At 33.5% G+C, this 15,279-nt stretch overlaps 1 protein-coding gene across 1 annotated transcript; it reads left to right on the plus strand.

Annotated features, from left to right (window-relative positions):
* Positions 1–325: 325 nt before the first annotated feature.
* dhrs13a.3 (dehydrogenase/reductase (SDR family) member 13a, duplicate 3) lies at positions 326–9,222 on the plus strand. Its single transcript, XM_073817976.1, has 5 exons — positions 326–554; positions 800–918; positions 1,010–1,133; positions 5,349–5,675; positions 5,758–9,222. Exons 1-5 carry the CDS (start codon positions 428–430, stop codon positions 6,015–6,017), a joined length of 957 nt encoding a protein of 318 aa, XP_073674077.1. The 5' UTR covers positions 326–427; the 3' UTR covers positions 6,018–9,222.
* Positions 9,223–15,279: the final 6,057 nt, after the last annotated feature.

Here is a 15,279-nt window from a genome sequence, read left to right on the forward strand (position 1 = left end):
GTATACATAGAGTGTTAAGTTCTGGTCTAAGGACCAGAAGTGGTTAATTTTTTTTTTGTTAAGAAAATTATAGCGTAGTTGTGATCTCTAAATAATTTTACAGTGGAAAGTGTGCTTTTTAATAAAAATAAATGGTAGATTGTGGGATTTTTTTTATTTGCCTACCTTACTTGTCTTTTCTTTTGGTCTTGGGTGCTCTCTTTAGAAAATGGGGCATTTCTTCTTGACATTCGCCTCTGACGTAGAGAAATTGCGCCACCCAGCGCTTGTCAGAAGTTAAAGCCCGGAAGCTGCAGCTGTCAGTTACGAAAACATAAACACGATAACAGGCGGGAGTACTTGGTAGAAAGAAGCGGAGCGAAACACATGTGCTCTCCTAAACTTTGAAAATTGGAACATCCATTCACTGACGTGCTCAAAGGAAATAATGTCTGTGTTGTTGTCAGTGCTAGTCGGTGTGCTAGCTGCATACATACTAATTTATTACAGCCTGTTTAAAGGAGCCAGATTTAAGAGCAACGTGACGTTACAAGGGAAAACCGCAATTGTTACAGGTTGGTATCATTTAAAAACTTTACATATTACACAATCCAATCAAACTTAATACCACTTCAACGTAAATAAATACTGAATTGCTTATTAACGTAACGTTAGATTGTCAATCGATAATAGATTTATTAAAATTGTATACAGTTATATAAGTACCATTGTTTTCTAAATAAGTTGTGTCTTAGTTTGCTGTACATCAAAGGACACTTAACACTGGCTCAGGGTTTAGTAATCAATAATCTGTATGCAGGGAGTAATACAGGCATTGGCAAAACCACAGCCTTGGATCTGGCCAAGAGAGGGGCTCGAGTGATCCTCGCCTGCAGAAACAAACAGAAAGCTGAAGCTGCAGTTTATGACATAAGAAAGGTAAACTCATCTACTAACCTCAGTTCCTCCCAATTATTATCATTTCTCTGACACAAGTTTAAAAGTAATACATTTGCTTTATATCCCTCAGGAAAGCGGGAACCCTGAGGTAATCTACATGCATCTGGACCTGGCCAGTTTGAAGTCCGTGCGTCATTTTGCAGAGACTTTTCTAAAGACTGAACCCAGACTTGATTTGCTTATTAACAATGCAGGTAACTTGAGAGAAATTCCATTGCTTTTATGAAATTTTGTTTCAGAATGTTTCAGTTCTGATTTGCTTAGTGTTCAAACTGTCATTTTTAACTTAACCCTCTGGGGTTCTTCCCCGACCAGTCACACTCAGGGCCCTCACGGTCAAAAGTGACCGGAGCCCTGAAATCATTATTTCCTTTTTTTCAGTAAAATCAATCAAATGTATTTTTGTTCAATAATATTTTTTCTTTTTTTCTGTCGTGTTTTGACAGAATTTTATGATAATAATTAATATTTATGCTACAATTATGATCTATTTTTTGCCATTGAATATAATAGAATTTTTTTTAATATATATAATTTTTATTCTTTTTTAATTAATGCTGTATTTTAGTTTAAAGTAGATACCTGGCCTATAGAAAATAATTTTTTGAAGTCGGATTTGTGCCATCTGGTGGCGTAGTGAGCATAATTACCAGGCAATATCCTATTTTAACCACTAGATGGATGTAATGCTCTCTATAGAAGGATTTGTGAATTCTAGTTGTTTTTGCACATATTTGCCAATGCCTTTTCAGGTTGTGGATTTTATTATATAAAATTAGATTATCAAAGACTATTTTTTTATTATTTGCCAAGTTTTTTGTTTGTTTGATTGGTTTAACTGGTAATTTGAAGTGCCAGTTTTACTTTATAATACAGTCAAACCAGAACATTGCATTAGAAAGAGAAACAATGGAAAGCATTTTGTTACCCATTGTTTTAATTCTAACTGAATAAAAATGCCGTTCTTTCAGTCATACCATTTTTTTTTATTTTGTAACCTTTTTATAATGAACATTTTGATTTAAATAATTTTTTGTAAAATTCAATAAACAATAACTCTTATTTAGCACAGGAATTATGAACAGCAACAGCATGGGCAACAAAATAACAGCAAAAGTATAATTATCAAACATTAAATGGAAAATAGAGAAATAAAAATATTTTAAATATCATCCTAACTAGGGTTGTGCCGATAGACGATAGTATCGTGTATCGACGATAGTCAGAGATATCGCCTGTTGCGGATGCCTTTGACGATAGTAAGACGATTATTATTATTATGCGTCAAAAAGGCACCTAACTTTAGCGGTGCAGCGCGGAGAGCCAGTTCTAGGATGCCTCAGAAACTACACACAAGCATAGAGTGGCCACGTCGCGCCACAGATGTGTGCAGTGAAAATGGGTAAGAGATTTATTCATCATGAAGTGTACATAGATTAAGTGTAGATTTAAGGTTAGACAGTCATTAGGATAACAGAGGTAGTAAAAAGTGGTTTAGGCTGAATTAAATACGATCAAGAGAATCCGTCTGTAAATAGAAACGTTCACCTCAGTAACATCTATATGCGTTATCTGGAATTACGATGCGATAAAATGGCGCTAAACATATGCACGTGAATTACACTCGCATCGCTTCTCCACATTCTATATGAAATGAACTACAACATGAACTGATGACAAAGATCAGACACACAGTGGTAACATTATCGCAATATGAGGGGTAAAGAAAGATACACACATTTACATTCATGCACGCACATTTACCGCTTCCTGAAGATAACAGAGAATGAAACCGAAAGTAGCCTCTCCGACAGAACTACAGTCAGTCAGCCTTTGTACACGCACAACTGTGTCACAAGTCACATGCACTACCCTTACAAAACAAATAAGGAATTTATTACATATTGACATATTTACATATTATTAAATAAATTAGCACGATAGTATCGTGTATCGGCGATCTCACAGGCTGACGATAGGACGATATGAAAATTGAGCATATCGCCCAACACTAATCCTAACCCTATTTACATTTTATGTGCATTCTTTTTTTACATATTCAATGAACAGTAACTCTTATTCAAAAGGCAACAGCAATTATGAACATAAATCTAAAATAACAGAAAAGTATAACAATTGTCAAATAGTAAATAAAAAATAGAGGAAAAAAAAGTTTGTTTTAAATATCATTCTAACTATAATTACATATTATTTACATACTAATTGTGATTACAGATCAGGTTGTGACAAATCACAACAGAGTGTCTCCATATAGCACTTTGAGCAAATGATGCTTGTTTTGAAATCTTTTTTCCGTGTGTGTGTGTGTGTGTGTGTGTGTGTGTGTGTGTGTGTGTGTGTGTGTGTGTGTGTCTGTGTGTCTATTTTGGAACTCTGATGGCTTACAGTCTCATGCTTTCATTGCTGTGTGCTTTATTTCTTACATTGATTGCCTCTATTTCACACATTTCCCAAAATTAGCTTTTGAAATGACACACATTCATTTGTGTGTGCGTGTGTTTTTGTGTGTATAAGTGTGTGTGTGTGTGAGTGTATTGTAGTGTTTTGCACTCTTGATGTTTTAGAGAGTCACCCCTTCACAGTTGTGTGCTTTTTTTCTGGATTGTGGCTGATTTGTAGATTGTATGCACAAAAAAACTCTGTATTTTCATATTTTTGCCAATTTCCCATTCATTTCCTATGGCCGGTCATTTTGACCCGAAGACCCCGAGTGTGACTATTTTTTTTACGACCACTTAGACTTTTCCAATCCTGTCCCCAATTTTTTTGTGTGTTCATATAACCAAGTACCATAAAAGTCACCAGGTTTCATACCATTCCGATGAAGCTACGATTTTTAAATTTTTTTTATTTAAAAAATTCCGGTCAAAAGTGACCGAAGAACCCCAGAGGGTTAAAGATGTCACAAACTGATTTCAGATAATGTACTCACCCCCTTGTTACCCAAGATGTTCATGTCTTTGTTTCTTCAGTTGTAAACAAATTATGTTTTTTGAGGAAGTCATTTCAGGATTTCTCTTCATATAGTGGACGTCTATGGTGCCCCTGAGTTTAAACTTTCAAAATGCAGTTTAAATGCAGCTTCAAAGAGCTCTAAACGATCCCAGCCAAGGAAGAAGGGTCTTATCTAGCGATATTTTAAAATTTATATGCTTTTTAGCCTCATCTTGTCTAGCTCTGCATAAACTCTGTGTTTTCCCATTCAAGACAGTTAGGGTATGTTAATAAACTCCCATTTCATTTTCTCCTCCAACTTCAAAATCATCCTACATCATTGCAAAAGTACCGACCCAGCAGGCTTGTGCACAATTCAGAATTGAATTGAGAATGACTCCTAAATTCCAATTCAATTCTTGAATTTGAATTGATGTCAAAAACAGGATCTAGAATTACAATTCGAATTTTAATTAAAGGAAGCAGAATTTCAATTCAATACAAATTCAAAGAAATTCATATACATAAGTGAAGTGTTTAACAATGAAGCTTTACAATATATGTCAGATATGATTTCATTACATATTCTATAAATTATATTAGTTTGAACTACCTGTATAGATTACATTGTGTTATTTGATTACTTTGAAATGAAAATAACATTTTGAACAAAACTAATCAAACATTGAGGGAGTAATTTATTTCAAGAATTTGACCATTATCTATATGTTGGAACAAAATGTATGCAGGGTTGAGGAGTGACTAGTTATGTGTAATGAAATTATGCTATTAAATTACAAAATTAATGTAATTGTATGTGAGATTCAACACATTCTTTCTGTTGTATGACTGTGTGGAATGTCTTTGAATTGCCATGAATTTAATTCCACTTCCTGTCATTCCAACTCCAATTCAAATTCAACTTCCTGTGGGGCGGAGTCAATTCAATTCAAATTCCAACTCATAAATTGAATGGCGGCCAATTCTGAAATTCTGAATTGTGCACAAGCCTGCGACCCAGTGTGTACAGGTCAAATGCCCTTTACAAAAAAAAAAGTAAAACAGCGATGTAGGATGATTTTGAAGTTGAAAAAAAATGGGATTTTGACATACCCTAACTGTCACGAACCAGATTTTTCTTTTAGAAAATAACTGATCGTTTCTTCGTCGGCTGGGATTGCTTAGAGCCCTTTCAAGCTGCATTTAAACTGCATTTTGGAAGTTCAAACTTGTGGGCACTATAGAAGTCCACTATATGGAGAAAAATCCTGAAATGTTTTCTTCAAAAAACATAATTTCCTTACGACTTAAGAAAGAAAGACATGAACATCTTCGATGACGAGGTGGTGAGTAAATTATCTGTAAATTTTTGTTCTGGAAGTGAACTACTCCTTTAATCAGACCAAACCAGCCAACTGTGAACACGCTCTTAGTGTGTGAGGCTTTCTCTCTAGGTCTTATCGCATCAGGCAGAACTGAAGATGGTTTTGGCATGGCGTTCGGCGTCAACCACCTGGGCCACTTTTTGCTGACGCTGTTGCTGTTGGATCGTCTAAAGCAGGCAGAGCACAGCCGTGTCATCAACGTGTCCGCCCTGTTGCATCGGCTGGGGTCTGTTGACTTCAACCTGCTCAACACGCAGAAGGATCTGGTCACAGGTCAGTCGTCCTGGCACGCATTCAGAGCCTACTGCCACAGCAAACTCTGCAACGTGCTCTTTACCCGTGAGCTCGCAAACCATCTGGAGGGAACGAGTGTCACTTGCTATTGCCTGCATCCAGGTTAGTGGGACATTATTTGTCTTGTATTATATCACATGTATTATTATTATTCCTTACATTTTCTTCATTGTCTTGTTTTTAGGTGTCATATCCACTGAGATCGGTCGAAATATGGGCGTGCTGCAGAAACTGCTTTTCCTGCCTATGTCCAAGCTGTTTTTCCTGGATCCAGAGGGAGGTGCACAGACCACGCTTTACTGTGCTTTGCAGGAGGGGCTCGAGCCTCTGAGTGGACGGTACTTCTCTTCCTGTGCTCTGCAGAATGTTAGCGCTCGTGGACGGGATGATGCCTTGGCTAAGAAGCTTTGGGATGTGAGCGAGAGGCTGTGTGGCCTATCATGAGTGAGCTCACACAGGTTTGTGGTTCAATAGAACTCTAATATCGAAAAAGAGAGACCAAAAACAGCATTATGAATGGGAGCTTATAAAGTTTTCCAGTGTATGCATGGCTGAGGTGCCTTTTGTATTTGGTATATAATACTTTATAATAGGGGTGGGCGATATGACCTAAAATTTATATCACGGTATTTTTCATCTTTTGAACGGTGCCGGTATAATATCACGGTATTATGTTCCTGGTCTTGTTAAGAAGATCACAAATATTGTCTCTGTTCTAGAGCGATACTCTCAAAGCCATTGCTGTGTGTGAGTGCAACACTTCAACTACCTTCTGGCCATTGAAACGGTCCAACTCAGGCCCTTCAATGCTGATGAATAAGAGCCACTGAGATGTGGCTTCTCCAGTCAAGTCAATTTGTTAATTGAACTGAAACCCCTATGAGGTAGTGCTAGTAATAGTTCAGCAAGTAATAATGATCAGCAAGATTTCTGTCTTAATTTTTATAGTGTCGTCCATGAAAATGAGGCTCAGAGGTGCCATGAGTGCAATTAAATCTATAAATTCATGTTGAGATTAGTGTTTTTAAAATAAAATTTGGAATCCACAAGTATTTAAGATTTCAATAACTGAAAGGATCTGTCAGCAGGTGGCGGCAAGACACTGAAATTATTTACTGAATCGTATTGTTCATTTGATTCGTTAGAACACATGGTTCATTCAAGTGACTCTCATTATGAATGGGAAATTGAATCATTTCACTAGATTAGTTTAAAAACGCATGTTCACTTATAAAGGAAACACCGCTGTGTTCGATTGGAGAACTGCGCATCTTCATTTAAACACAGCAGTGTGTCTTGTTCCAGAATAAATTTTGACTACGAAACAGACCAAAATCGGGCATAGTGTTATTCTCAGACAATCTAAGTCACTTAATAATAACGTCTCGTTTATTTAACAGCTGTATTAAATTAATATCTCATTTAAAAACTCCCATAAAAATATTAAAAGCTGTTCCTCATCTTAGTTTGCGATATCACAAAGCTCTATTATAATCAACGACACTCTCTGTACTGCGATCAATCTCTTACTTATACTATCTACACTTTGTTTATAGAAGGAATGAGGTATGAGATATGTCTCTGATACATTACTTTGCTGTGAGCCTAGACACTTCGGCGTTTGGCTTTTCGGTGCATTTAGAACTTGCACAACAGGAACAAAGCAGCGATCGTATTTATCTCCGCCATGTCAATCGCCCCGTGTTGTTATTCGCGCGAGTGATGGGGAAACCTCCCGCGGATAAACTAGAGTGAGTGACGGGATGCGCATGCTCGCTTGACGTTTGGCGTGAACGCACTGACTGTATGTGCGCATGCAATTGACAACCAGTCGCAGGCAAATTAAACTTTAGTGCCTTGCCTTATTATTTAGAATGAGCTATTGTTGATGTAAATGCAGCCGTTCAAGGCACATAATAGATTTATTACGGTATTGACGGTATTAGAAAATCCATGTCGTGGCGCAATGCCACACCGGTGTTAACTATGATACCGGTGTACCGCCCACCCCTACTTTATAATATATTGTTGCTTTAAATGATCACAGTGTATTTAAATTAGGGGTACACTGATATATTTAATTTCTGATACAATAAGCTGTTAATTATTATTTTTTTGTTATGGCCCTATAAATGGATAAATTTAAAATTCGAATCAATTTTATTTTGATTAAAATTAAAACATTAAAATCAAACAGTGTAAAAATACCTAACTAATATTAATATTAATTTTATTATTATTATTATTATTAAATGTAGTGTTGTTAAAGATTAAATGTTATAAGATAAAGACTTTTAAATTATGGCAAAGGTAGTCAAATAAATGTTTAAATGGGAGAATTGAGCATAAACAATGAATTATATAATATTAGAATAATTAAAATAAAATATTGGTCAGTAACTCATATGGTACTAATATATTGTGCATCCCTATGTTAAATAAAGCAACATATATGTTTAGCTTGGGGAACACTAACCATAATAACCTTATTTGTAATGCCTATTTTTGTTGTTGAAAATATGTTGGTGAAGTTGCAGTTTGAAAACAATGGACTTTGCATATTCCTTTGTATTAAGGTTTTATCTTTTATCATTATTGATTTATCTATCTTTCTTTTTTCATGTATTTCATATCTTTTTCCTTCATATGTTTTGTATCTTGCTTTCCTTCTTTCTTTCAGATACACTGCTGTTCAGAATTCTAGGATCAGTAAGATTTGTAATGTTTTTTAAAGACGTATCTTATGCTCATCAAAGGTTTATTTGTTTGATCTAAAAAATACAGAAAAAAACAGTAATATTATGAAATATTATTGCAATTTAAAATCACAGTTTTCTGTTTTAATACACTTTAAAATATAATTTATTTCTGTGATGCAAAGCTGAATTTTCATCAGCCATTACTCCAGTTATCAGTGTCACACGATCCTTCAGAAATCATTCTAAAATGCTAATTTATTATCAATGTTGGAAACACTCATGCTGCTTAATATTTGGAATTTTCAGGATTCTTTGATAAGACATTTAAAAAGAACAGCATTTATTTAAAATATAAATCTTTTCTAACAATATAAGTCTTTACTATCACTTTATCAATTTAACACATCCTTGCTAAATAAAAGCATTGAACAGTAGTGTATATTGTTACATTTCTATTTCAAATAAATGCTGTTCTTTTTAGCATTTCATTCATCTAAGAATCCTGAAAGAAGTATCACAGGTTCCAAAAAAATAAAAAAAATGAGGCATCATGTGACACTGAATACTGGAGTAATGATGCTGAAAATTCAGCTTTGCATCACAGAAATAAATTATATTTTAAAGTATATTAAAATAGACACTATTTTAAATTGCAATAATATTTCACAATATTGTACTGTTTTTTTTCTGTATTTGTATAAAATAAACAGCCTTAATGAGCAGAAAAGACTTCAAAAACATTAAAAATCTCACTGATCGCAAACTTGTCAATCTGTATAGATATTTACCATTATGTTACTATTTGTCACTATTATGTTACTTTCATAATCAGTTCTTTTGACCTAAATGAGAAACATTGCATCAACCTTTTTTCTTAAACTCATGACCAATTCAAACACCATGTATATGAAAATCAAAATCATTTCAAGAAATTAAAAAAGTAAACATTTCTTATTTAAGAACGTCGAATTTTTATTGCCTATTCTGATAGGCTGTTGTACTTTTTTGCTTCACTGGGTGGCAGTAGCGTGTCACATTTGGCAGCCTTCGACTCAGGGCGACACAACCTGAAGAGTCTACAGAGACCTCTGTCAAGATGACAATCATTAGAATAAAGTAGGTTAGATTACACTGAGAATTGCAGAAGTAATTTCATGTAATATTAGAGTTTGCTTTTCCACTGAATGAAAGTGGGCATCAGGGGCTACAGCCATTCAGTGTGATGGGATAACCAAAACGAGGACTTGTTATAGACCCTCACCCATATCATGCATCTTCAACGAAGTCCCCCCCATTGCTAATAGATCCCTTACCTCAAATTGGGATTGTCACATTTTTGACAATGTGTAGATCCTGTTTATATATGCTGATATATATTCTCTGACTTCAGAGTCTGTATACTGTCAAAGTAGATGAATCTGATTTCATCCGAGGGAATTTCCCCCCAGTTTCTTCTTTGCACTATTGTTTTCTAGCCTGAAAGTATCTGTCACTGTGTCTGCATTGTGTGGTCACATCTCTGATCATGCCAGTCATATCTTGGCCTCCTCCGTGTGTCGGTTCTCATGCACGGTAAGTGTGTAAGTACACCGTCCCCTTCAATTGGTTTTGTAGAAGCAAAACACATTGATGAGTGACGGCAAGTGTTTACTTTGGACGCACTCCCGAGCTCTTTGGCACAGTACTTAACGACTGGATTAGTGCATCAATTAGCAATCACTGCATGGGAGGAGCCTGATTGATCGAGACTGCTTCTGCTGCTGTTGCTGCTTCTAAGGCTGTGCGTGGGGCATGCTGGGGCATGCGAGTGTGGGAAGCAGCTGTGTGTGTGTTTTAGAGGCTGGTGGCCAGCTGCTTGAGAATTAGTTCAAAGGACTAATTTCACTGCATGATGTTGGAATAAAACCATACGGCCCTTGTTGACCTTGTAAGGATATCACATGCATACCTGGAACTGTCTCATGATTGTGATTTGCGTTCTTTTGTAGTAATGGCTAACAACACATTGTATGGGTCAAAATGAGCGATTCTTCTTTTATGACAAAAATCATTAGGAAATTAAGTAAAGATCATGTTCCATGAAGATATTTTGTTCATTTCCTACCGTAAATATATCAAAACTTAATTTATGATTAGTAATATGCATTGCTAAAAACTTAATTTGGACAACTTTAAAGGCGATTTTCTCAAATTTTTTTTTTTTTTTTTGCACCCTCAGATTCCAGATTTTCAAATAGTCCTAACAGATCATACATTAAATGGAAAGCTATTTATTTAGCGTTCAGATGATGTGTAAATCTACGTAAAAGTAAACAACTCACATACTTGGATATAACCACAAAATAATGCCTGAAATGGCCTGAAAACGTGATCTGTGGGAGTTTTAGTGAGTAATCAGTTTGGTGAAATTTAAAGTAACGTTAGGCCTAAATATCTGTGTGTGACCAAATTTTACCGAGCTTTGATCTGAAAAACTCAAAAATAGTTAAAAGTTAACTATTAAAAAAATAAGCTGACCATGAGTTCACGAATAAAATATATTCTAAAAATTAGTACCGCCTAGAGTTATTATTTTGGAATAAATGTAAAATGCTTAAAAACACTAACTTAATGAGATTCGTACTTGGCTTTAATACATAGAATATTGATTACATTGTTAATGTAAAAATATAAAATGAAACTCTTTCTGAATGTAATTATTGTTTATTTAACCATGAAAATGTGACTGTGACATGAATTTACATTTGAATAAAAAAAAAAAAAAAAACTTGGAGGACTTTGTGGCGGGTAGCAGGTGGTCAGGGGACCAGCACTCTTCCATCTCAGTCTGAAGGGAGGGAGAACGTCAAAGTGATGCTGGGTCTCACTTTAGAGTAACACGTGAGGTGTGAGATGGGAAGAGAGGGGGTTCGATGGTGAGACTTGGTGACAACATTTTGGAGAGGCATTCAAATACAAGCTGCTTGTGTCACAAGCAAAGCCTTCCTATTTTTCCTTCTCGCCCGCCCCGTGCGGAAATGCCATCTGAAGGCGGTAAATAGAAGCATCCTTTGGGTCATGTTATTTCCACAGGTGCAATTAACACCCCCATCTGCTAATCTGTGATTAACGATGTTTACAAATATGCTGCACATGCCGGAGAGTGTCAGAATAGCAGCTCACACCTTCCTCTTACTCCTTCCCTCTCTCGTCTGTCTTCTTCTGTGCTATTGTGTTGCTGGATTAGTAATTAGGGTTTGGGTGGGAGGTGGCACAAGGAAAGCAGACCCTTAAAGCAGTAGGCATCATAACATGGCATATTTGCCAAAAAAAGAAAAAAATCTGTTCATTTAAATCCGTAGGGTCTGGAAGTCTGAGACCACTATTGCCAAGTGTGCTCACACACACACAAGGAATTTGTCTTGGCCTTGGGAGCTTCCGGTACAGAAAGTACAAATATAGAGCAGACATACATAAAATTAAGGTAGTAAAACACTAATATTAGAAAGAATATACAATAATGAAATAAACATTTTCATTATAAATTATAGTAGTATAAATTATATTATATTACGTAGTGCAGAATTGACATGTATTAAAACCACTGATCCAGGGTTGGGGCCATTCATGAATTGAATTGGAATTGGAATTGCATGCAGCTGACAGGAAATGGAATTGGAATTGAATTGGAATGCCAGGAAACAGAATTGAATTCAAATAAATTCCACTAAATTCCACTTGAGTTGCTAAATAAAATAATTTGACTTGATTTGCTTAATAGTTTATAGTACATTAAATATTGTAAATCACATAAACAAACATATAAAAGAAATACAAAGTACTATATGTTTAGTATGTTAAGCGTGATCATTTCACATGCCAAATTTCAGGAAATGATAATTCGATGCAATAAAAAGTGAATGAAATACATGAATGAACATGACTCATTTTTTTGTGAGTTGAGACATAATATATGTGGTAATCATATATTGAATGTATAGTACATCCACAAACTTATCACCACTGTCATTCAATTATTAATTCATAATGTACAGTTCTCATTTTTATTTACTTGCATTTGATCAACTCTATTTAATACATGGTATTTGTAAAGCATCATAAATAAAGTTCAAATTTATGTCTCTAAATGTAATCACAAATAAATGCTCAGAAACAGCAATAAACGGAATTCAGTGGAATTTCCCTGAATTGAATTCCACTTCCTGTAATTCCAATTCAATTCCAACTCTGTTTCCTGTAATTGTTGTTGAATTCCAATTCCAATTCCATTTCCTTTGAATTGGAATTGTTGAGTTCATTCCTGAATTGACCCCAACCCTGCACTGATCTATATTACAATTAAAATATATAATATAAAAATGTATAAAATATAATTATAATTGTATTATTTATTTATATATATATATATATATATATATATATATATATATATATATATATATATAAAGATAAAGTTAGATAAAATCACTGATCTATAACAGAACATTTATATTAAAATATAACATATAATTGCAATTAAAATATAATTAATAAAGAAAATATAATTATGTTATAAAATGATATTATATTATTACATTAGATTCTTATATTATTATAATAAAATAAAACCGTGTATAATTTATTATGATTTATAATTGGTTAAATAATAATAAACTTTATAATACTTATAAATTATATTATTATTTAGATTATATTATAATTATATTCCATAGAGCAGAATTGACGTATTAAAATTACTGATCTATAACAGAGAACATTTATATAAAAAAACAACATAAAACATAAAATCCTAATTATATTATATAATTCTAATTAAATTAGATTCTTATATTATAATAAAATAAAATAATGTATATACTTTATTAAAATGTATAATTATTATAAATGATATAATAATTATATAACAGTGCAGAATTGACATGTTTTAAAATCACTGATCTACAGGACATTTATATTAAATTTAAAATGTAATGCAAATATATAAAATATAATTATAATTGAATTATATAATTATATTATTATAATATTTTATTAAATTAAATTATAGTATTATAATGAAATAAAATAATGTACATAATTTATAAGGTATTAAATAATAATAACAATTATATTTATTTAACAAGTTATATTATATTATTATAATAATTATTAATAATAATTATTTTAAAAAACTCAGTTTTGTCATATAAATAAAATTTAAATATATAGAAATGCCAGATTTTCAGTTTTTTAGTTAAATATTTAGACCTCACTCAGTGTACACATCACTATTTATTCCCTGATCTATATAATTATATTTTTGATATATTATTGCTGTGTAGTAAATACTGATTTATTACACTGCTTGCAATAAATCTTTTTCTTATTTTTTTTTTATTTTTTTCTTATTTTCAATTAATTAATCTCAAACCATTTAACATAGAGACAAATTCAAATTTTATACAGAAAATATTCAATCTCTATCTTTTTGTTTTTATAAATATTTATATTTATACTTTAATTTTACCATATACCTAAAATACATTTGTACAATGTTTACCATTCAGTCACATAAAGTTTGCATATTGATTTGTGCAAGGTGGTGAAACTTATATATGAAACCCATATATATACAGTACAGACCAAAAGTTTGGACACACGTGTGTGTGTGTGTGTCCAAACTTTTGGTCTGTACTGTATATTTTTCTGTTTATTAAAGTTTTTACTCTACATTTGTGCAGTTTTCAGTGGGTTAGTGATATTTTTTAAATATATATAAATTAATAAATAAATATTTTTTAAATGGGTTTTTATACAAAAACTGCTTTTTTATGTAAAATTAACTTTATAAAAGACCCACATTTCTAACTTTAATTCATGGGGATAACATGGATAATTTCACATGGTTTAGTGTAAGATTTTTGCCCATCTTTTGGAAAATCCAGTTTTAAAAGTAAAAAAAAAACAACTACAAATAATTTTTACCAGTAGGTGGCTGCGGAGCTCCACTATTTGCTATTTGCTATTTGACCACCTGAAAGATATTTTTTCACAAGTTTTTTCAGTTGAATTCATATCTACAGTACAGAACAAAAGTTTGGACACACCTGAATGAGAAGGTGTGTCCAAACTTTTGGTCTGTACTGTATGTATATATATATATATATATATATACACTCCCCTTAAGTTTGTTCTATGCATTTTATAGCCATTGTTAGGATTAATTTGACCCTTTCACTTGTTCCACAGAGGCTGCGGGATGTGAGTTCTGTACCTGTCATATAGCGTTGAAAACTTTCCCTGTGATGTGCTGGTTTAAATGAGCTTGTTGCTCTTTGACTGTGCCTGGAGACAGGAGTACATTAAAAAATAGACAAGCAAGTTATTGCTGCTTTCATAAAAGCTTCATAAACATACATTCATTTACACCATTTAGGTAAATGAGCCCATTTCCTTGCTTTAGCAATTTGCTGTAATCTAATGAAGAAATGTAGCTTGCTGTGCACAGCTCTGAAAGCATGCTGCTGGGTAAGCCAGCTTTATAAACGCTATCAATTAGGCTGATGCTACAATGCTCCACAATTGTTTTACTAATTGCCAATTAGCTACCTTGGAATAAAGCAGCGTTTTTTGTTCTATTTTAGAGATTTACTGTGCAATCACTCATTTTCAAACAAGTACAGGATATTTGCAAAAAACATTAACGCTGTCCCAAAGGATGAAGGTGATATCTTGTGGTGTTTTCAACACAGAGGGAAGAAAGCTATGCGGCATCAATCCATCTCATGCGTTTCTATTTGTATGGAGGAGGAGAGTGGACTGAATCACTGTTAATCACAATTTACTCTTGAAACACACATGACACGTGCTGTATTTACTCTCATTTTTAATCTGTCGTACTCCTGAGAATACATAATGTATTACCAAACAGCAGGCTGTTTAATAATTAGTCAGGCCGTCTTTGGATAAACAAAGAGAAGGAAATACTCTAGGTCTTTAATAGCGGGTTTCAGTCAAGCTGTGACAGT

This window comes from Garra rufa, chromosome 14, assembly GCF_049309525.1.
Source record: "Garra rufa chromosome 14, GarRuf1.0, whole genome shotgun sequence".
Taxonomy (NCBI): domain Eukaryota; kingdom Metazoa; phylum Chordata; class Actinopteri; order Cypriniformes; family Cyprinidae; genus Garra; species Garra rufa.